The sequence below is a fragment of the Lytechinus pictus genome, chromosome 1, assembly GCF_037042905.1.
Source record: "Lytechinus pictus isolate F3 Inbred chromosome 1, Lp3.0, whole genome shotgun sequence".
Taxonomy (NCBI): Eukaryota; Metazoa; Echinodermata; class Echinoidea; order Temnopleuroida; family Toxopneustidae; genus Lytechinus; species Lytechinus pictus.
In genome coordinates, this window is record NC_087245.1 from 15,511,479 (window position 1) to 15,536,474 (window position 24,996).

Sequence of the window (24,996 nt, forward strand, 5' to 3'; positions counted from 1 at the left end):
CATGACAATATCACACCTATTAATGACTGTTATTTCAAATGTTGTTATTACCTCAGCTCTAGATGTTACCTGCTTTCCGTTTTGCAATCTTTTCCATTTCATTTGCATCAAAGTAATCAATATCGCGATAAATAAATATTTATTCATTCACGCAAACAAAGAGTGTTCCTCTGGAGGGCGAAGTTTGTCTACATCAAAATTATTTTGCGCTTATAATCTAATCTTATACTAGTATACCTTGCTTTCGGTTTAGGGACTACTCCATTATTTCATGTGCTATTTCAAATTATAAAAAAATTATATAGTGGTCAAATATCAACTGTTTCATTCTCATCTAAAATCATTTTTGATGTTGAAAAAAGGATTAACTATAAAAAAGTCTTTTTGTCTTTTGCGATTTTACTTTTAGACTTGCATATCCGGAGCAGAATCTTTTGTTTAAAAATCATAACTGAATTTTTAAAACCACTGTGAATTGAAAGATAACAATTCAAGTTATGTTGTTCAGTTGAATTCCCGACTCTGAATCTATTATTGAAACGCATTATTATATTCTTTGCTTCTCTCCAGTGGTTGTTGTTTTATATATACATAGAAATAAATATTCGTTATATATATATATTTTAGATTAATAAAGCTTATCCTTCAGACATGCCTAGAAAATAGGTTTCAAAGATTTATAAGCGTATTATTTATTGTTAGATAATCGAGAAAAGAAAGGAAACCTTTGTTTCGCATATCAAGATATACTGCAGTCTACATGGTGGTCTATGCACGGTTACAGAAATTTAAAAAAAATTCAATTTTCAATAAATTACAATTTATCTGACTGCTTGATAATATAATATTAAGATAAAACATTACCAAAATTGTGTTCAAGAACATCTTACATATTACGAAATACCATGCGGACATTACTATCATATATACAGTGTAGTAGATTCTTTTTCCATGTGGTGATGGCATCATCGATTATTGGTTCTTGTTTCCTATGAAAAAAAGAGAGAATATTTTGAAAATACGATTAATATGTTGACAGTGTTAAGTATTGTATAAACATAATGATTTCGATAGATTTATGACATAAAATGGGATTTCCGAGAAAGCTCTGCTGATTTTGATTGTTTCATGTTTTTTTTTTATTTCGGGAAAAGGGCTACAACCCTCTTCGAATTTTCATAATCATATCGTTTTTTTAGCTTGGTGTATAATGCAATTGCTAATCGCATTATGTTTACTTTTTATGTCTGACTCCAACTCTCTCAATGTTCATTTACTATATAAAATATATTGCTTGCCTGCTTGAAAACTTGACACCTTACTCTTTTCATTCCTTCAGCTATATTCAAGCAGCCCAACACCAAGATTTTTTATACCGCAATAAAGCTACGTATTCAACCAGAAAACTCGACTCCAAAAAGGAAAGCTATATTTCGAATGGTATTTCATCAGTTTAGTTTGAAGGTGATTTTCGTTTATAACATGAACCTATTCTTATAAGCATTTCAATGTGAGAAAAGAAATAAATATAATCCAATTTTCCCCATCACTCATCAGTAGGCCAAAGCAAATGGAATTATCATAGAGAACGATAAATTGTCCTTCTTGGTTCTTTTCGCAACCCGTCTCCGATTATGTCTGAAAGGGATCTGCGCCGGCTTTGAGTCTTTGGAGGCGGACACACTGTAAAAAAATATTGGGTAAAATTTTTACAACCACGAGGCTAATTATGTGTCCAACCGATTTGGGGCAGGGAATGCTTACCTGCTTTATTCCCGGCTTTATTCTCTTCGACCTGCTGAGGCTTCTGACCACGTTGGTCAGGTTGTTCACCCATCTCCGAAATACCTCGCGCATGTCGCCGGCCTTCACATTCGTCATGTTGGTCTTCACGCTGGGAGTCATCGATACCTAGAATGAGCAAAATCACAAATACATTTAAAATAATTTTGATACTTTTTTTCTACTAAATATGTCAAAAAATTTGCTCGTCCGCATCTCTCGCTTGCTTTCAAGTGTTTAATGCTCATGTGCCATTGAGGTCACTTGCAGAAAGTGCTCCCATGTAGCCTTATTATAGCTGTTATCAAGCATTTGGGTTTATGCGATATGAGGAGACTACCCAAGCAAACGACAGTTTACTTGGAAAAATGTATCTTTAGATTTGACATCACGCCTTGATTGATTACCGGTACTGGCTGGTGAGTGAGATTTTGAAAGCAAAAATAAGTATGTGTGATATACGCCCATCTGTACCTAATTGTGACACAACGCCATCTTTTTAAAGGTTTGATAGGTAAAATTGAGAAAGGTCCAGGAGGTTCTGGAAATTAAACACGCATATTTTTTAGGATGATGACTTGTGTATCATCATCATCATCACCATCATCATCATCACCATCATCATCATCACCATCATTATCATCATCATCATCATCATCATCACTTCGAGAACGGTATCTACTCCGTCGGCTTACCGTTTGCCTGTGTTGTTTGGAAGAATCCAATCAGTAGCAGTATCAGAGTACACGTGATTAGGGAAGACATCTTGATCGCTAAACGAGTTTACAGTATATATTGATAATTGACTTCAGCAAGAACGATGTTATCTCCACGCCAGCTGCAATAATATTTGAATCCTTAGCTGATTTGGATGGTGATCTTAGAGGTGGATTAGAGTAAAGCTTTAATTTATCCACCTCTATGATGATGATCACTATATAGTTTGCACATGCGCATTCCCTTTCTGCTGGCATATTTTGTCTGCCAGGACATCGATCTTTGATTTCAACTGTAAATAATATACCTGTAAATTATTTCATTATTATGAAAACTCTAAACTTGGATTAGGAATTTGATTTATGGACGCTGTCTCTAGAGAACATGAATATGCCAGGACAACCCAATACAGTACGATTTGTATTGTTTTATTATATAAACTAAGGCCAATACTACATAACAAATCATGATTTACTTTACTTCCCATCGAATTACGAGCATAAGTGTGCAGATTTTAAAACTTCCTCTTTTGAACTATTCTACTTCAAACTAAAGGTCTATACCAATTTGCACATGACATTGTATCCTGAAGTCAACTTTAACTTAGTCCATGGTCTGACTCTGTGCTAATATTATTAGAAACTGACAATGTCAAGATTTAGTTTAGATTTCAGGGCTTTTTGTGTTTACTGTGTTGTTTCCCAATCCTTTAATGACAAAGAAAACTGTTTTAGTTATTATTCCTAGACAACTTACGAATGATTTACGGCGTAAAATTAGCTGATAATTTGAGCCTGTATTGTTAAAGGACAAATGTACTCTGACAAAAGTTGACTTGAATAAAAGGAGAAAAGTCCAACAAGCATATTAATAAGCAAACCTCATTTTCATGTCAAAGAAAATGTCAATTTCTCCCTGAGAATGTGGATTACCATTGTCTTGACATAACGTGGTTCAGTCAAGTTGGTCACTATTGCCAAATCTGTAAAAAATGAAATCTTTTATAATTCAAACAATAAAAAACAAAAGAAATAGTGAGTGAAGGACATCATCGACTCTCCATTTGCATATCACCGAGTTGTGCATATAACTGCTTTGTGAAAAATAAGCTTAATTTCAAAATGTCATAACTTTCTTATTTTATATTCGATTTTGATGAAATTTTCAGTTTTGTGATTGTTTGATTTTCTCTATTTATTCAAATAAACATAACATCTGTCATGTCTGTCTCTCCGTAGATATTGCGATAAACGCTTCGTGATCGTACAATTATGGATAGACTGGCGGATTAAACACAAACTGTACGGAGATATCAAGGCGTATTCACGATCTTCGCAGGAATGGGCTATCGACTTCGTACCATATCGTACATTATAGAGGCTGATGAGACTGCGGAGTAAACACAAGATGCCTGGCGATCTTCGTACAACCTCTGTACGTCCTATCCGTGAAGGTCCGTATATAGTAAATAATTCGCATGATACCCGAAGATGATAAGTAGGCCTACGCTCTAGACGTAGATTCGTGCTCGATTTTTCTCCCTATATTATATACGGTAGATTTACAGAGCTGTAAATTTCATAGTTATCCTGCTTGTATTTCATTCCGTTGCACACACTCTCTCTCTAAAAATATACCACAGGACAAGCTAACTGAAGTTCAAAGTTAGCATAAAAGCATTTTTATCATCATTATTAGTATTTATCTATGTCTATTGATACCAGTTTAAGTTAGATTGTTTGGGTGACTATCCTCATCCATGCCATGTTAATATATGACCTACTTTTGGGCTGTTCAAATAAATTTATTACTCATTCATATTTTGTCAAATGATCCTATTTAGAACTCTTCAACTTCAAAGGTCTATAAATACCTGTTTTGATTTACGGGTTGCAATTTCATTCATATACGGTGTCTTCTACATTGCAAAATTTACGTTTCGGTAACTTATTAAAAATTAGGCCTAGCTATATAACTTAGCGTTATACAATAAAAAGATGAAGCCCTAAATTCCACTCCCAAAATCAAAGTGAAAGGAATTGTCACAATGATTCTCTTGTTAGAATGCATTATCACATTATAAGTTTATGAAAACCAGAACTCTGTTTCCAGACTGCAGTATACATTCATATTGACAAAACATTCAGTTGATATTAAAGCTTTGTATTTCTGGTTCTTCGGATGTCGTTATTTGTAAAAAAAAAAGATTTAGATTTGATCAATTTTCGTTATCAAAATATAATCGAAGTATCATTACATAGTCAAATATCACAAAGTACAATGTAAATCGCCATAACACATCAAGGCCGTAAGCAGAAATTTGGAAAAACTCACATTTTTAATGAAAAATTTTCACAAAATTAACCAAAATATGCACGAAATCCTTCAATTTCACTTTACTAAAAACAAAAGTGTCCCAATTACAAGCTTGGTCACTTTGCTCCCTCGCGTTCAGTTTTTTTTTTTCGAGAAAGTTTACGCGTCCTGCCCCCAGCAAAAAATTCTGCGTACGGCCAGGTAACACATACAGAAGCTTAAACGAACTAAAGTGACTTTGGAAAAGAACGAAGGAGCCTGATAAGATTTAATGATATTTCATAAAGATCATTATATCTTATGAAAACTTCAAATCAAGTTAGATTAATCCAATATTCAATCCACACAATTTGTGCAAAAAGACACACACGCCCCACCCCCTCTCTTTCGCTTACCCCCTCTTTTAAAACGAGTCACCATTTGATTTTCATTTTGGTACCTTAGATGTGCCCGTTGTATATGTTATTCTGATACATGCACACAGGCACATCCACGTGCACCCCCTCTCTCTCACACTTTTTTTTCAACACACACACACACACACACTCACTCACTCACACCCGTGTATTACGTATACATCATACAGCTGATCGATATGGAACCATCCCCCAGTTGAGAAAGTTCTTCTACGCCACTAAATTAAATATCACAGAATTTGTCTCATTTTTAGAGAGACTACATTTTACTCATACCCTACCACACCATCAATATTTTTAAATAAGTTTAGGAATTTTCAGCATTTATTTGGGTGTATCATATAGTAACATTAAACGAGAATTCACACTCTCGCTCTAATTTCAAACCGAGTAATGTTTTCACCATACGTTTCATCCGAATTTATGATAATAATTGTCTTTATTGATACATCAAAAAACATTCGTTACAGCCAAAGGCTGAATTGCAAATGCTAGTACAAGGTAAACAAAAAATAACATATAAATTGACAAAAAACGCAAATATACAAACAAGGTATATATTATATATGGATAAAAAATACATATGAAATAGCCAGTCAATATACAATTAAGAGTGACCTCCATTCGACCTTGCAAAGGTAACAAGAAACATAAATGAGTGGCGATATGGAATTAGGCTGATCAAAAATCAATAAGTAATAAACACGTGAAGAACGGAAACAGTAAGAACAACAGGGGAAAAGAAATGCGTAACAATTGGTATAATCATTGAGTAGCGTTGCGGATTATTAGATTACAAGAGAACGATAAATCGGTGTAATCGAACAAAAAGGCAGTTAACAAGGTCGAATGGAGCACTGAAACATATAATATATTGTTGGACATGCATCAAAGTTTTAACAAAAGTACAAGTCCGGCCCAGCAACGAGCCGACCCGAACGAAAAGAGAACCGACATAAGCATAGCAATTTACACTTTCAATTCTCCACTCATTCAAATCAACCACAGTCGGGGCGGACTTGGCTTACAAGAAGAGAGAAGGGATAGGGAGAATAGAGAAACAGATAATTGGAAGACAGAAGAAAAAGATATATGAAAGAGGAAGAGAAAGTAAAGATAGATGCAATGCCAACAATATTAAATTTTACATATAACGATTACAACATGCTATTAAAAAAAACCTTAAAAATGTAAAAATGCATAAAAAAATGTAAATTTACCTCTAGTCTGCCAGAGTAAACAAGTTTGAAATTCATCATTCTTAGGCCCCCATAATCATACAGTCTTGATACATACGGTATTTTCCAAACCATAAAAAAAGAATCATAAGCATTTAAAATTTTATTTTTTATAAAACACCTAGCTACTGAGGTTCGTCGATTGAGAAAACCGCTATAACACACATACGCGCACAACACCCACCCACGCAATTTCCCCCAATTACAGATTTCATATATGTAATTCATTATTACTCGTTGTAACATGCAATGTAAAAAAAATCCATCATGAATGATTAAAAATATCTTTATTTTTTTATGTAAACATAAGACAGTAAAATTACTTATAAAATTGTGGGCAAATGAACGCATTATCAAGGGCGTAGGCGGGGGGGGGGATGTGCACTGAGTGCACGAGCACCCTCCCGCTGAGGCAGAGGAGTTCCGACACTGGCAAGAAAAACAAAATTTGAACTCCTTCTTCTGCTTTCAATAGCTGATTTCCCAAACTTAAATTCTACCACCCCAAGGTGTGAACACTTGTACCACTTTAGTTCCACCTCCCTAAGATGTGCACCCCCATATACCACTTTAGTTCCACCTCCCCAAGATGTGCACCCCCATATACCACTTTAGTTCCACCTCCCCAAGATATGCACCCCCATATACCACTTTAGTTCCACCATCCCAAAATGTGCACCCCCATATACCACTTTAGTTCCACCTCCATGAGATGTGCACCCCCATATACCACTTTAGTTCCACCTCCCTAAGATGTGCACCCCCATATACCACTTTAGTTCCACCTCCCCAAGATGTGCACCCCCATATACCACTTTAGTTCCACCTCCATGAGATGTGCACCCCCATATACCACTTTAGTTCCACCTCCCCAAGATGTGCACCCCCATATACCACTTTATTTCCACCTCCCCAAGATGTGCACCCCCATATACCACTTTAGTTCCACCATCCCAAAATGTGCATCCCCATATACCACTTTAGTTCCACCACCCCAAGATGTGCACCCCCATATACCACTTTAGTTCCACCTCCCCAAGATGTGCACCCCCGTATACCACTTTAGTTCCACCTCCCCAAGATGTGCACCCCCATATACCGGTTCAGTTCCACCACCCCAAGGTGTGCACTTCCCCATACTAAAGCCAGCCTACGCCCTTGATTGTGTGAAAATACTAAAGAATACTAGTAATACATTCAAATTCTTACATTAGTTCTAACCTTCAGCATTTCAGCAACCCATTTCATTCAAAATGAAGGAAGGTGTAGGCCTGTATACCTAACTAGACAAACTCATATATAATGCAAACATTTCATAATAAATTAAAACAAGCAAAATTTGTAAACTTCACACACACATACACACAGTTCCAAAGTGCCCTGACAAGATAAAAAAAAAGATATTACTATAAAATGAATATTATAAGTGCAAAAAAAGAAATATACACATTGAAACAGCAAACATTATGCTATACAGATTATCATAACTTACAATACACATAACTACAGAATAGGAGGATAGTAGTTGTAAGCAGTGTCGTACCGTGGGTCACAAGCCATTGGGGGGGGGGGGGGCACCAGCAAAAAATTTGAGACATTTAGTGGGCGCGCGAAGCGCGCTCAATAGCCAGGTAAACTGACCTAATAGAGACATTTCAAGGACTGTGCCATTAAACAGATATGTATATCACTGATCAAATAACGTGAGCGCGAAGCGCGAGCTGAAAATGTTTGATATTCAAACCTAAAATAGGGACATTATAAGCAAATTGTTGTAATCATGATACGTACCTGTCTCACTAAACAACAATGCGGAGCGCGAAGCGCGAGCAGAAATTTTTGTATGTATTGCCCCAAACAGGGACATTTTAAGGACTTTTTAAAAAGAAATTCATAAAGAGCATACATATCTCACCATAGTCATTTAATGCGAGCACCAAGCGCTTGCTGATTTTTTTTTAGAATTCCACCTTAACCATGAAGCACTTTTTGTAGTCATTGTAATCACGAACATGACACGTATCTGCGAGCTGAAAATATTTGACTTGTATATAAAATATGAAAATATAAGACTTGTTTGTTTGTTGAAATTTATTAAGACCATACGTATATCACTATCCAAAAGATGCGAGCTGAAAATTTTTGATACTCAGAACAAAAAAGGGGACATTTTAGGACTGTTTTTTTAGGAATTGATGAAGAGCAGATATATTTCACGAATCCAGTAAGCACGACTAGAAATGTTTTATATTCAGACCTTAAAAGGGGCAATCACTTTTAAAAGTAATCATGAAACATAAGCATTTGTCACTACATAGAATAATAAAAACTTGAAGTGCGAGGAAATATATTTGGTGTATATTGACTTGAAAATGGGGGTGTTTTAGTACCTTTTAATCCCTTTTAATGAGATTATTCATCTCCTTAAAATGACAATACGAGTACCAGGAGTGATGAACGCATAGGCCCTAAGCTAATTATGTTTCGTAAAGATATTAAAACTATATATAGTATAATTTATATAAAAAAGAAAATAATACACAATAAGTTCTTCTTCTCCCACTGCGTTTCTTTTTCTTTCTCCCTATTTTTCTCCTTTTCCCCGTTTTTTTTGCCAGCCGATGGGGGGGGGGGGGGACGTGTCGTCGTAGTTACACCACTGGTTGTAAGTTATTAATGTATGCAATCTCATTTGGATGGTTGAGACGCAAATTCTATTTTTTTAGGATTGTATCAAGACAAGCTCATACGATTTGATTTTTACAACAAACCGTAAATCTACACAAACTATTAAAAAAAAATTCTACCCTGTTAGATAAAAGTGTAACCCTCGCCTGCTGGAAATGGGACAGTCCCTTTACGAAGATTGGGATTAATGATAATGAAAAAGTTTTGTTTTATTGGTATCAGAGTGTCCAATTACTGACTGCAATGCAATGCTGATCTAGAAGCAGTGGCGTAACAGGCGGGGGGGGGGGGGCAGGGGGCAAGCTGCCCCCCAGCTGCCCCCCCTGTCGGAGCTCACCGGGAAAATTAAAAAAAAAACGGGAAAAATAAAAAAAAGGGAGGAAGAAAGGGAAAGGGAAAGGAAAGAAAAGAAAAAAGGGGAAAGGGAAGGGGAAAGGAAAAGGGAAAAGAAAACTAAGAAAAAACATAAAAAAGGGAAAACGGAAAGATAACGGGAAAAGGAAGGAAAAAAGAACAAGTGAGAAAAAACATTCGCCCCGATATAATACATTAGCATGATTAGTAAGACAGGGAAATAAATTAAAGATGGCAAAAAGGCAAACAAAAGCGGAAAATAAAGGCAATGGAATTAGCCAAAATCTAAATTGGAAAATAAAGAATAGGGACAAGATAACGTACACTACCGGGCCGCCGAGGATTGAGCGGGAAGAAAAATGGATGGTATATAGCATAATGTCGTATGAAAGTCTATCATAAACTTGCTAAATCTCCAAAGGCTCTGTCCTAGAGTCAAGACCCCGTGCAGTGGGGGCTCTTCATCTGTAACCTTTAATGGGTTCTATAACGGGCCCCTATATGGATCCTTCCTGCATTAAGCTTTACGTTGAAGCACTGGCGTACCGGGGGTGGTTCCACAGCCAAGGGGAAATAAAAGAAAACAAAGGAGGCAGCGAAATGAGATGAATGAAAAAAAAAATACATGACATGATATTTGCTATAATGATGTAAAAATCTATCACATAATTAGAATTTCATTTTAACAGGCCTTTTTTTTCTGGCTCGCTTCGCTCGCTGGCGACTTTTTACAAATTTTCCCACATTTGCTATGGTGTGCCCCTCACAATATTTGGATGATTACGATACACAACTGCATTGAATTTATGTGTTGTGTTAAAACTATATAAATATACACGCAATTTGATTAAAATAAGTGGCCATCTGTAAGGTTTAAAATGGCTTTGATATCAAGAGGTTCCGGGGCTCTGCCCTGGACCCCACCAATAAAGCACTGTTACATGGATGAGTTGGACCATGGCCCCAAAAGTTCTACAACCAAAAAAAAAAAAAGAGGAAAGAAAGGAAAGTGTATTATATTTTTCTGAATATCACGTCAAAATCTATATTCATGTTAGATTCTCATGAAAAGGTGATTTTTTTTTATCTCGCTCGCTTCGCTCGCTCGGGACCTATATTAAGCTACTTCTTGCCAGAAGCGCCATACTCGGCCCCCTCGAGCATATAGAGCTTTGCTCTGATTCTCACAATCATAACAAAAATCCTGTTCACCGTGGCGTACAAAAAAAAGAGAGAAAAAAGGAAAGAGAGGAGGGTGAAATATGATATCACCTTTTTAACAGTATGTCAAAATCTATCACAAAATTGGATTTTTGCAATAAAAATGTCAAAAAAATTTGCTCGCTCGCTTATATATGTATATATATATATATTTGCCCGATACGCCATATCGCCCCCTCAAAATTTTTGCCTTATGACGCCATTGCCTGTTCCATGATATGACCGGGAAATTTTTGGCTCTTGCCCCCCCTGGCCATCGACCCCTGTTACGCCGCTGTCTAGAACATCATGGACGTACGCAGACATTTTTCCGGGGTGGGGGCAAGACGCGTAAACATTTTGAATAAACTCAAAAGCGTGGGAGCGGAGCGACTGAGCTTCTCATGGGGCGTTTATGCATTTTCTAGAGTGAAATTGAAGGAATTAGTTGCTGCATTTCGTGAAAATTTTCAGTAAAAACGGAGCGGTTGTCAGGGAGGAGGAGGGGGTAACTTCCCCTGCCCCTTCCCTCGCTGCGTATGGCCATGATCGAGAAACTATGATCATACTAGTTCATCCTTTTCCTTTCCTTTTCTTTATTCTTCCTCCATTTTCTTTTTTTTCTCGGTCGCTGAACTCCGATGCACAATCCGCACTCTCTTAAAAATGTTGGGCATATACTGTCCACACCCGGGGGGGGGGGGCAGTCAAATGTATTACTGTACACAAGCGTGGCCAAATTATTTCCAAACACCCCCTAAACGAGTTTTTCTCTGTGTGCAAAATAACCCCCTAAACAAGATTATCGCGAGCTTCATTAACACATTTTGGTTGTCGCCAGAATATGACCCCTAAACAAGTTTTGTCTTCTTGCTATCGATATATTTAGATATAGACATAACTATATTCATGGATATTGCATACCCCCCCCCCCAGTGCAGTTAGTGTTAAAATGCCACAATCAGGAAGAACCTGAACACTTTTCAGAGGCGAGGAGGAAAAAGCCCCGGGGAAAAAGCTTGGGAAAAAAACATATCCTAAACACATTTGGCTAGTCTTAGAAAAAAAAAGCTTTTGAGAAAAAAAAACATACCCTAAATACGTTTGACCCCGCGATTGACCATTGACCAGTCTTTCAAAACCACCCTTATTTGTGAAAATCGGTGTTTTTGATACCCTTAACGAGTGCACGGCGCCCCCCCCCCCCGCCCCGGGTGTCCACACAACAATTGGATAAAACTTTATCCAATTCTGGGTAGTATCAAACCAATAATGTGTGCTTTGGGTGAAAACTACACAGTATTGGTTGAAAACTACCATGCAGGGGCGGATCCATCCTTCGCCAATAGGGGGTGGGGGCGGAATTTTTTTCCAGCCATATTTTCCACGATCGGCCGCTCGAAGATGATTTTTGTTTGTTCCTTTGAAGGGGTAGTCCTAATAGTCACTTCTTAGCTTTATTCTTATAAAGCAACATATATACATATATTATCATAATCCTTATTTATGTAATGCGAGCGCGAAGCGCGAGCGAATTTTTTTGTTATGTATTTTGTCCTAAAATTTGAACAATCTGGGCAATGCTTATTTTCTTGAAAAAGATGTGTATGCAACTAAATAATTACTACGAACGCGAAGCACGAGCAGAAATTTTAATACATGTTTTGAACTGATCGAATAGGAACATGTTAAGGACCGCTTGCAGTTAGTCATGAAGACGTTACATATTTCAACAATCAAATAATGCGAGCGCGAAGCGCGAGCTGAAAATTTTTGACATTTCTACCTAAAGAATGGAAATTCTAAGCACTTTTGTAACTTAAGCAGGATAGCTATATTTAAAACAATTGATGCGAGCGCGCAGCGCGAGTGGAAAATTTCGACATGTAGACCTAAACGAGACACTCTATTCATTTTTTTGTGAATCATGAAAAGGATGAGTAATTGGGGACCTTCCTTACAATAATAATTCGAGTGCAAAGCGCGAGCATAAAATTTTTATATACGTTTTGAACTGATCAAAAAGAAAATAGCCATGAAGTCGTTACATATTTCAACAATCAAATAATGCGAGCGCGAAGCGGGAACTGATTTTTTTTTGACATTTCTACCTAAAGAATGGAAATTCTAAGCACTTTTTGTAACTTAAACAGGATATAGCTATATATATAAACAATGATGCAAGCGCGTAGCGCGTGCTGAAAATTTCGAGATTTAGACCTAAAACCGAGACACACTATTCATGTTTTGTAAATCACGAAAAGGATGACTAATTGGGGATCTTCCTTACAATAATAATTCGAGCGCAAAGCGCGAGCTGAAAATTTTTGACATTTCTACATAAAGAATGGAAAATTTAATCAATTTTTGTTATCGTGAACAGGATAGCTATATAACCAAACAATTGATGCGAGCGGAAAAAAAATTGAGATTTAGACCTAAAAACGGGACACTCTATTCATGTTTTGTAAATCATGAAAAAGGTTAGTAATAGGGGATCTTCCTACATTAATGATTAATTAATAAAGCACAAAGCACCAGCAGAATCTTTTTTGATATTGTGACCTGAAACTGGATAATGATATAAATAGAGAAAAAGTTGCGTATCTGAATAAACATGCAAGGAAGTGTTTCAGATTTAGACCATTAATCTATGGATCGCTCTTAATAAAGAGCTGGGGTCCGTCTCATAAAGAGTTATAACTGTGTAACTTTGACGCTATGTCAACTACCATGGCAACGTTGCTCAGCAGCCAATCACAATCAATGTTACCATGGTAGTTGCCATAATGGCGAAGTTACAAAAGTTGTAACTCTTTATGAAATGGGCCCGTGATATTTTTCATTATTATTACTTTGAGTTTTGACTGATCCACAATGTGCTGCGCTCAACCCAGGTGAGGTAAATGGGTACCGGTAGGAAGTAATTCCTTAAAAAGCTGTGTGCGCTATGAACGCCTAGCTTAGCCGGGTAATATAGGAGCGCCTTGAGCACCTAACAAGGTGGATATGTGCGCAATATAAATACCCTATATTATTATTATTATTATATTATATAGGACCGGGACATTCTAAGGACATTTTGTCATCATATTCCTATTCTTATTCCTAAGCGCGAGATGAAACTTGTCGATATTCCATTCTGAACAAAGGGACAATTTAATAATTAATCAATAACTTATTTATTATTCTACTAAGCATATTGAGAACGCGAAATTTGTTAATATTATGGCCTGAAAACTGGACATTTCAAGCATTTCTGAAAGTATGAATAGGATGCATGAGTTAATACATATTTTTAACAATTAATGCCAGCGCAAATCGGAGCCGAATTTTTTGATAAACTGTCATGAAACGGGGATTTCAAGTAATTTGTTAAAGAGTTAATATTGAGATAATTATAAATAACATAAAATGTGAGCGTATAGCGCTAGCTGATACTATTTGACAATCAGACCTGAATGGGGATATTTTGAGAACTTTGTGGAATACACGAAAATGATAGGTATCTGACAATCAAACAGCGCGAGCAAAAAATGTTAATATGACATTTTTACAGAGCACTTTTTAAAAATAAAATGTTAATCAAACAAAATAATGAAAGTTCGATTTCCGAGGAGAAATATGTTTTGTATAATGACTTCAAAACCTGATATTTTAAGCTCCATATTGAGCAAGATATGTAAATCATTTAACAGGCAATGCGAGCGTGAGCGAAAATTTTATAGTAACATGCATTTTTTCCCCAAGTCTTCCCCTCATCTTATTTTTATCACTTGTCTTCTTTATCTTATTTTTTCCTTTTCTTTTTTCTCCTCTTTTCTTTTCATTTTCTTCTTTCTTTCCCCCTTTTTTTTCTTGTTTTTGCTCCGCCAATGGGGGGGGGGCCGGGCCCCTCGGGCCCCCCTCGGGCCCCCCTATGCCATGGACCTATTGTAATAGGTTCATGAAACTACCAAGAGTTCGATAATTTTTTTAACCAATTGTGTGCACAGTATGTTGCCCAACATTTTAAGACTGTACGCAAGTGTCATATTATGTCAAACCAAATCTTTGACGGATCACCAAAGACGTTGTAAATTTTGTTTTCACAGTTCGGGTATGACATAATTGTGTTCATCGGGTTCCACTTGGGCTGTAATCGTTGTCCCTTGCCTTGCCTGTCGGTTGTGAACTTGATTGACCAATTCAGCGTATGAGCGAGCATGAAGGTGCTCTGGGTGAGGAGGTGGAACCACACCTTGGTTGGATCGAGGAGGACCAACCCCTTGATAGGAATGCTCAAGTACTGAAGACCTTCCATTAGGATAATTCTGTTGATTGGGGCTAAGGTACATGCCCTGATAGGAATAGCGTTGATCACGAGTCTCTCTGTTTAGGCAGGAATAAGGTTTCTGGCGGCCATCTTGTTCTTTTGAATTCTCCAACGATCGCAGCGTACGTCTGAAACGAAAAGATAGCATGAACAATTGAACATGATAAAGCGAACTTCATGTTTTCTACAACAACATATTTTGTTGAATAAAAAAAAATAAAAAGTCTTCTTTAACTTGGTTGTGCAGTCCCAAAACACAATTTCTGTATGTAACAAAAATATATCAAGCAGCAAGGGCGTAGGCTGGTTTGAGCACCGGGGTTTGTGGGGGTGCACATCCTGGAGAGGTGGAACTAAAATATGGGGAGGGGGTGCACATCTTGGGGAAGTGGAACTAAAGTTTGGAAAATCAGTTGTTGAAAGCAGAAGAAGGGGTACAAAATTCGTTTTGCTTGCAAGTGTCGGAGCTCGATCTGCCTCAGCGGGAGCGTTGGTTGGTTGGTTTTTATTCACGATTAAAAATGCATAAATATAAACAAAATAAACATTACATGATCAAATAATTAAAAACAATATAACAGTAATCAAACTGAACAATGCATGTAATACAAAATCGTAGGGATAGACCCGTTTCAGATTGGCTATTAATAGCCAACCTGTTCTTCCCCGGGGGTGCACCCCGCGTGCATGCACCCCCAGCCTACGCCCTTGAAGCGCGTATTTACAAGTGTAGATAAAATACTTTTATGTTCAGTGGGTGCAATGATGCAATAGTAGCATTGATATGTTTGATGAGGGCTTAGTTTTCATCACATCGGGTTATCGAGTCGGGTCGGACCCGACGTTTTGGAAATTTAGGGGACCCTTTTCTCGATTGACCGGGTAACACGATTACCCGACCAGACGCAATAACAATGATGGCACAAGTCGTTTTCGATATGTGTACTACGTTGGATCGTTGGATATATTTAAGTAGAACGAAGTAAGCTAACCCCATTTTGTTTCAACTGATGATTTTTTTCTATAAACCAAATTGGATTGTAAAAAAACAATAGAAAAACAAAAACCAAAACAAACACGAATTTTGAGAAAACTGAGGAGCGGGGACAGCAGTCCTTCCCTATATCCCCAATTGATGGAAGTCCCGAAAGGTAGGTAGGCTTTATCCTACTAAATATTTTGATCAATCCTGTGAGCGAGATTGTAAATAGACCTACGATATTAATATGTATATTAATATGTTAATATTAATATGTATTAAGTACCCTTGATTGAACCTGGGTTTTCCTTTAAATCAATAGGCCTATCATCGATGGACGAATAAAATTTAAATCTAGAGAGAGATGTTTATCATTATCATGAAAGGTGATTTTAGAAGTATGTGGGTGGATGTGTGTGTGTGCACTCGTCTGGATACAAGAGTGGAAATAATTAAGATAGCTCATTTTTTCAAGCTTGATTCTTAATGCCCAAATTTGAACAAATTGGATTGGTAGTGCAGAACTGAATTTTGCAAATATGATGTATAGGCCTATGTATTTTTCCATTCCTTGTTTAGCCATTCGAATCTTCAAACGAAGTAGAAATTAATCATATAGGTATACACTTATAGGGGTTTGAATATTTCGCCTGTCACGGTGATTCCGTATGTAGCCATTGTATTTGAGGCATTCCAACCCCATCCTTGACTAGAAGAATTTCTTACTGGTTCAACTTCGGTTTAACAAAGGTTTAGTACATGTTTTTCGACAGGTCACGAGTATTACTCATACCTTGATAAGTATAGCAACGACGAAACTACAATCCCATAGATGAGCAGGAGACCACAGATAGTACCAAGTACCACTGCCCATGTGCCTAGGTGAAAAATAAAAGATGAAAAAGATATGCTAACATTACTGGCTGTGGTAATTATTTTTTTCATAAATTGTTTAATCTATTTTAGAAACCACTCGTTGGATCACAAGTAAAACACTACATGGAATGTATTATAAAGCTTTGTGTAAAAGAGGGTCATTGCCGGGGCGGGGGCTGACCATATACATAAAATCATTTTAAATACGAATATTGGCCCTTAGACCATCCATGCGATTCACGAAATGCCTGCCAGACAAGACGAAGCCCCCGGAGGGAAAAAACAAAGAAGAAGAAAAAAACATATATCAATGCATTAATGGACATAGCATACACACTTATGCAAATGTTGATTGAAATTGTATTAATAATCCTACCTGTTTTAGCAATGACGACCCGTTTGCCAGGGTTGTTGTAATATGTTGTTGACTGTTGAGTAACTGGTATGTGGGAATAATAATAATATTGGATATTAAAGGGTAACTCCAGGCTGAAAATAATACCAATTAAACAGATTAAACAAAATCAAACAAACAAAATATTAAAAATTTCATCAACATTGGACAAGGAATAACAAATTTACGATACTTAAAACTTTGCGTTATTTCGGTGAAAGATGAATGTCTTTATGAATATGCAATGAGCACACTGATGACGTCATATCCCCGCTTATATATTTTATATATGAAATATTATATTGATTTGAATTTTGTCCTACAAGAATGAGCAAAACTTGGATTGACAACTGGTTTAATGTGTAAGGTATTCACTGCTGCAACTTATTTTAGTTTTAAGGAATACGTAATACACTCGTATGAAAATAAAAAGTAGTTATGATATAATGCAATAACATTAAAAAATCATCAAACCACCTCATGAATATTCATGCAAATATTGCTAAACTTTAAAATTCAATAGCTTCGTTATTTTGCTATCAGATTTTGATGAAAAATTCAGCGTTTTACTCGGTTAATTTTTTCTCTTTATTTAGACACGATTGTTTTCAGCCCTGAGTACCCCTTTAGGAAAACGAGTGGCATTTTACTTGTGCATGGCTCCATCAAAAAGGAAGATTATAAACTACATCATTACATGGAAGCGTTGACTAATGTTCTTGCTAAACAATCTGTAACAAAATCGGGGTTTCAAGTCAATAAACAGTCATTATAATTTGTATAAAATGTACAGACGCGGAAATCATTTGCTGTTATCTTGCAGTTGAAAATTAATGAGATCACAGTGGTCTTTAATTGTGTTTCATGATGATGAAATATAACCGATTTTAAACTGGAGCTAATGACACAGTCACATTTCCCCTTTGACCGCCGTACGGCAAGACGAAAACGGCCGTTTTAACATTTGTTTGTACCAGCTTCATATAGGTGGTTTAAATAAAAACGGAAAAACAAGCGGACGTTTTCGACTCATAGTACGGCCGCCGTAGGGGAAATGTGACAGCGCCATAAATCTTCAATTTCGGTTGGTCGTCAACAGGCAAACAATCTATTGAAACACATTGAGGGCAATAGAGCAGTTGAAAATATGAAATTACCCGAAATTGGGGAACTCGTTATCACCGTTGTTGAGTTTTCAGTCGGTTGTGGCCCTCCAGCAGCGTCTGAATCTTGATTACCAGGAAGAACTATACATAAAAAAAGTGTTTAGCATTTATTAATGACACTGTTCAAATTCAATTTAATATCAAACTTAAAGAAAGCCGAGAATATCGTATAGACAAACGTTCTATGTGACACGTAATCCTACTTTGGCAATGATAGCACTCTTTTGATCATATATGGTTAAATCACTGTTATGGATCAAGCTTAATGCTACATACGAGTCTATACCAATGTGATTATCGAACTATTATCCATTTAGTTTCAGTCTATTATTTTCAATGAGGGTGATGACAGTATATAGGAAACGTACTCAAGCTTTCGTAAAACCATACACCTATGATGCGCCATCTAACGTTCAGGATGATACTCTTTTGGTCACATTTTGCTTTTTTTCTCATTGTGTGATTGATTGTATCTTTTTATTTCCAATTTAACATAACTTGAAGGGTGAATGCAAATATAGAACACGAAACAGAAAAAAGAGCCCCTGACATAGGGAAAGCACAGCTTGTTTATGTGAGTCATTATAATGACTCATTAAAATGTAACTTTTCTTCAATGAAATTTAGATTGTAATTAACAAGGTTCAACAGAATTTAAAGAATGCTAATTGAATACAGTTAAATTCTTTACGCTATACACTATTAAATGAAAATTAAAACAATGTATCATACCCCTGGTATATAAAATTAGAAGAAAAAAAACTTAAAAACGCATAAAATAAATTAGTTAGACAATGTGATATCATCAAGCTTTATACAAGCAATACATTGCTTCCATGAATCATGGTGATGGCATTGACAGTTTGTTATTTTCAAATTGGGAGGAGGCAGTGTATACCCATCAAAGCCAACATATTATTTACTTCAATCTGATACTGCGATGTTATGTTGGCAAGGTTGTTATTCCTTATAACATTTTGATTTTATCAGGCCAATGCTATTTCATTGTTGTTTCCACCATCTATAGTTAATAATTTTTATTTTCTATTCAGCAGGTGGATGGGAGTGAAAACCCTACAAACAATGTTACGCAATACATGACGTCCCATGTTTGGAGTTTTTTTTATGGCAGCGGTGGGATGCGGTATAAGTTCAAGCCGAAATCTTGTTGGTTTTTCATGTTTTGTTTTCTTGGGTTCGATTACAAGCAGTTGCATAAAATGAAATAATAAAATAATTGCGTATTATGATAATAGCAAATGTTTACATAGCGCTTTTCCCAGAACGGCTCAATTAAAGCGCTTTACAGCATATTATAACCCCGGTCATTGGATTCATTTCAATCCCGCACGAAAAGAGCACAATTTTCACTCCTTGGGGAGCATTCATCGCAGCCTCATTAAGGGAGTGCCCTAAGCTGACGGTACTTCGTGCAGGAGTCTTTAATGGGCATTATTATTATTATAATTTGCTCAGCACTTTTTTTTTGTTTTGAATAATATTTTTATTTTCTTCCTCTTTCAAATCAATAAGTTTACAATCATAATTCATACAAATAAAGATTCTGTGCATGTATACAATAAATAAACAATCAAACAAATAAATATATCAATATCAATGAGATTACAAATATTTTAGAATGATTACAAATGAAGTTAAACTGCCAAATTTCTCTTCTATAACAATGTGAAAGCGGAGGGGAAAACCCATATCAATCGACAAAGTAAAAAAACATACTTTGTAAAAAATGACTTTTTTCCCTGAATAGAATAGAAATAATATCTTTTGCACAAATTAATTGTGCAAGAATAAAAAAGGATAAAGGATTATTTTAAAGGTTAATTAGAGGACTTTTGTTCAATTAGATGTCTTAAGGACGCCCTCAAGTAAAAAGAGCCGTCATTATTTTCATATAGTAATGTGTATCATAATAATAAGTCGGATACTTACGATCAAAAACAGAGAGATCCGCTACCCAGATACATGATGATGTTGTGTTTGTCGAACAATAGCAATTGGTGATATATCCACTTGCCCCTGTCAAGTTACTCGGGTCGGAAGTAGCATTATTTCCACAGAAACATTTACGAGGCATTCCTTCGCAGTACATGGCGTAAGCATATTTACCAATTATATTACAGGTTACTTTACACAGTTCAATAGTCATATTTCTAGGATCAATATCACAGGAATATCGATGTTCCTTAAGTGTTATTGATGTAACATGTTCCCCGATGTAACAACCATCTGTATATAAAAAAAAAGGTTTAGAAATTAGGAGAATCAAAAATAAAAGTAATAACCGTAAAACCCAACAACAACAACAACAAAGAATCACAGCCGACTCAAAACTCTCTTGTTGTTTTCATACATGTATCTTTATATTATTTTTGTGCATGAGAATCTTGCAGTCAGGTTTATGTATCCTTCTCCGAAATAAGACAACTCTCCATAATAACATCAGGGTCGTCAGGTGCTCTGAAATCCAATATTTCACTGCACTGGTTTTGTTTCCATTCGGTTTCTTCAGCTCCCTCGCAATCTACGCCTGGCATCTCATTTCCATGAGCAATACACTATAGACAATGACCCGTTGTTCCAAGTTTCCTTTATTTCATTTCGACTAAACATATTGCACAAAGTGAAATAATAACCATACAAATCAATACAAAGGAATATACTATATGTAAGCAATACGACCATACCAAGGATACGTTTTTCGGTAAGAAATAAACAATCATTATAATCATGCAATTATGATATTAACAATGAGGGGAAAAATACATGTCGAACAATCCTCGATTAAACATCTGCAAGGCTATTTTTATTTATCTTTGTGATATAATAAAAGTTGAGGAAATGGAGGGATCCAATGAAAAGCAGGGCTTGTTAAATACAAGGCTTGTACATTAAAATCCTTTTCAAAACACATTTTCAGTAATTTACATTGTAATTGTTTAATAAACACATTTTAGTATCAATTTTCATCTCGATTTCATTGAAAATCGATCAGCAAGATGTTCACTAACTCATGTAGGATTTTGACATCATTGATATCTGAATTCATTCGTTGCAGTCATACCTTACTTTTCTTTTTTACACATTGTATGCATGCATTGAATTGCAAGCAGCACAAGTACATGAAGTTAGTAATTATTAATTATTTAAAGTTTGCTTCACGCTCCCAAAACAAAAGGAATACTATCAAAATATACTAATACTCATAGAAAATGAATTGCCTGTAATAATCGAGAATTTTCGTTGATAATAATATTCAATAGGCTCTAACCGATTTGTATCTTGAATAGTAAAATATAAATTATTGAGTACGCTAATTGCGAGGAAAAAATAGAGAATATACGTGTGATGTAATTTTTTTAAAGTTTTGTTAGTGTATGGCTTTCAATAATTTTAATTTAAATTCAATAATTTGCTCAGCTGCTGCGCAGAAACGAAAGTGAATGGACTGAATGGTACCCCTATAACGAGGAATATCTCGCCATGCAATCTGAGTAAACGTATGAGCTTATTATGAGCATAAGAAAAAACATCATTTTCGTTATTTTCAACAGAATAATTGTCAATACTGAGTCGCTAATATGTGCATTCAATATAACTTTTGAAACGCGATTTACTGCTTTTGGCATAAAAGCAAATTGCATAATTTCAGTTTAATTGTCTGGGTATAACAACACTATTCGTATGCAGAGTCCTAAAGATAGTTTTACGATCAGAAATATTCGCCATATAGCTCTAGTTTTGAAATTTATGAATAAAAAAACCCCACACATTTATGGAAAAAGCAATATCGAAAAATGCATTATGTAGAAAAACCGATGTCATTAATATAAGAATGCAACCATCTAACTTTGGCATCTGTTTCATAAAACTGTTCGTAGAGTTTATGAACGACTTGTATCCCTTATAAGAAAATACATCAACACCAATTAAAATCTGGTGTGCGTTATTTATCACAAGAAAGGATCACCAGTCGCTCGTAAAGTCACGTGAATACAAACAGTTTTATGAAACACCCATCCGGTATAAAGAAAGAGAGAAAATAATTTTTGGAATACCCATATTTAAAACGATTCATTTTTATCATTCAGTCGTTAAATCATTATTGAAAATAAAACTCAAGTCTGGTTGGGTTTATCCATGTAGGAATTCATAATCATCAATATATCAAAAGTTAAAAACAATATTGCATGATAATTGTATTTTAGCTATTCTATATGAAGAGTTTTATTCCATAAGGAGCTTAATCCACTTGTAGCGTTTTTCTGTAAATCAAGGTTTTTTCATTCACCACTTTTCCTTATCCATATAGCTTTTTTATTTTGACATAAACGATTGTACTATCATCTCAGATTAATTAAATGGTTTTTTTTTATCTGGCATTCAATATTAATTTTTGATAATTTTGTGAAATTTTACTTTTCATGGATTTTAGCTCCTTTTGGAATAAACCCTTAATTGAAAGTCTATATTTTTGCCAATTTAAACATGCTCAATATTGGAAATTGAACACAAAACACATAAATATTGCTATAAGAGTACATCATATCTGATGTTTATCCATTGAAAATTTTAAAAGGAAAACAAACCCGTCTTTTCTAAGGACGGTTACTTTTTGATGTTGAAGGTGCTAAATCCAAAAGATATTCAGAAAAATAGTAAAATTATGTTATTTTCATCAAACTTGGCAAAAATAGTGTAAACTTGTATCCACAACATATACCTCAAAATCTGAATGCAAACTTCATGTAAAGTAGTAAAATTAACAAATTTTAAATGACCCGGTAGCAGATTTAGCACCTTTTGGAATAAAACTGTTTTGAATTTAGCTCCTTTTGGAACAAAACTCAAATTTGCAATCAATTTTTTACCAACCTTCACATTGTTTCTTTCAAATGCGATATGGTGCATTTGATTCCCAGGTCTAAGATACATAATTGTATTAAAAAAAAAAAAAATTTGGTCACTGGATTTAGCCCCTTTTGGAATCAAGCTCTTTATATGTACATGCATGATGCTCATGTGAAGGTATGCGAACAAACTTCCAAATGAAAACTTCGTTAGTCATAATGAAAGATTACACTCAGAACCGAAGTAAAACAATACAAAAAATAAGCCCTCATACTAGCCCGTACAACCATAATTATTGTCAAAAAAAGAATGTGATTATATGACAGAAATGGTCGACAATGAAGGTAGAATGGGTCTACATGTACCCCCCAAAAAGAAAAGAGTTGAATTGTTTTCAAAGCAGTAACATTTCCTTTTATATAATCTGAAAACAGGGTATTTTATCTTTATTTTCATTACTACTTTTCTAAGGTAGGGGTTCATACGAGCCCCCCGTATTACCCCCTGTTGTATAGTAACAAAAGATCGAAACGTAGAATGTTTTTTATTTTTCATTTCTACAGGATATGTCGTGTTATCAAGTAATCTTATCATTTCGAAATGTGATCCTGGAAACCTAAAATATCTTGAAAAAATAAAAGAACATAATAACACTCAAATCAGAACATGATATTGTAAAACTTACCAATGTGAAGAACTTGGGGGGAAAAACCCAGTATTATCATTATACTTATTAAATGTATATATACGAATATCATCAAAAATGTTTTAATCAAACTTGTTAGCTAGCGGTTTATTGCTCTGAAAATTATGACAAAGGTTTTATCACACTTACTTAATGGAGAATTTTCAGATCGAGAAATCTGAACTATCAATAAAATTGATGGTAAAAATCGGAACATCATGTAGATCTTTCCACTGCAGTGACACATAAAATTTTTTTATCATCGCCAACACTCCTTTTCTATGCCGATACTGCTTGCTAAATAGCGTCAATTGAATTCTTCAGAAGTAATGTCGTGCGATTATTGATACTTTTTTACTCAAGTATAAGTAAAACTGTAGTTTCGCTTTGGAATCTCCCGATTTTATATAAGTCATGAAGATAAACCTTGAATAAATAAAGCTAATAAACTAAAGTGATGCAGGAAATGACAAATCAAACAATCACGAATGAGGAAGAGCTTTTTGTGAAAGGGGAATATTTTATCTATGAGGGAGTATGTCTGCGGATCATCAGGTACACACACACACAAACACGCACCCCCACACACGCACACCCTCACAAAATCGATCACATACTAAAAATAAACCAGAAAATGTCAATTCGATATATTGCCATTTCATTGTGTAACAATATCTGTTTCTGGTCTTGTTTGTTGATGTTGCGTAGGATTCCATGATCCCCGGTTGGCGCACGTCAGTTTAAGGAATTACTTCCTAGCTAAAATTATAATGTAAATATTTGGCTTTCAAGAATGAATCTTCACTTCCTGAATTTAATTCAAGAAAGATCAGAGGTTAAATCTCTGATACCCCATTTTCCGTGATTAATTTTGTAATTTGATTTTCCTAGATTCTCGATATCAGAAGACAAAACATAGAGATAAAGAGATAGAGAACAACAACAAAAGATTCACCCAGACAAAAAGTTTGGTTTAAAACTAACAATTTTTTTTTTATTGA

General features: G+C 35.5%; 1 protein-coding gene across 1 annotated transcript; it reads right to left on the reverse strand.

The window, feature by feature from the left end:
• Positions 1–14,577: 14,577 nt before the first annotated feature.
• On the reverse strand, positions 14,578–24,404 carry LOC129263801 (uncharacterized). Its single transcript, XM_064097011.1, has 6 exons — positions 24,146–24,404; positions 20,392–20,688; positions 18,433–18,522; positions 17,258–17,320; positions 16,799–16,883; positions 14,578–15,154 (listed from the first exon to the last, which is right to left on the reverse strand). The coding sequence occupies exons 1-6, from the start codon at positions 24,240–24,242 to the stop codon at positions 14,800–14,802; spliced, it is 987 nt and encodes a 328-aa protein (XP_063953081.1). The 5' UTR covers positions 24,243–24,404; the 3' UTR covers positions 14,578–14,799.
• Between the last annotated feature and the right edge of the window lie 592 nt (positions 24,405–24,996).

Bases quoted from the DNA above. Each gene is read 5' to 3' on its own strand.
- LOC129263801 (XM_064097011.1), bottom strand. From the start codon at position 24,242: ATGTGTCACTGCAGTGGAAAGATCTACATGATGTTCCGATTTTTACCA. The intron at 17,321-18,432 runs GTAATTTCATAT...CCCACATACCAG, and splicing joins AACGAGTTCCCCAATTTCGG to TTACTCAACAGTCAACAACA. The intron at 15,155-16,798 runs GTATGAGTAATA...TTTTCGTTTCAG, and splicing joins TCGTTGCTATACTTATCAAG to ACGTACGCTGCGATCGTTGG.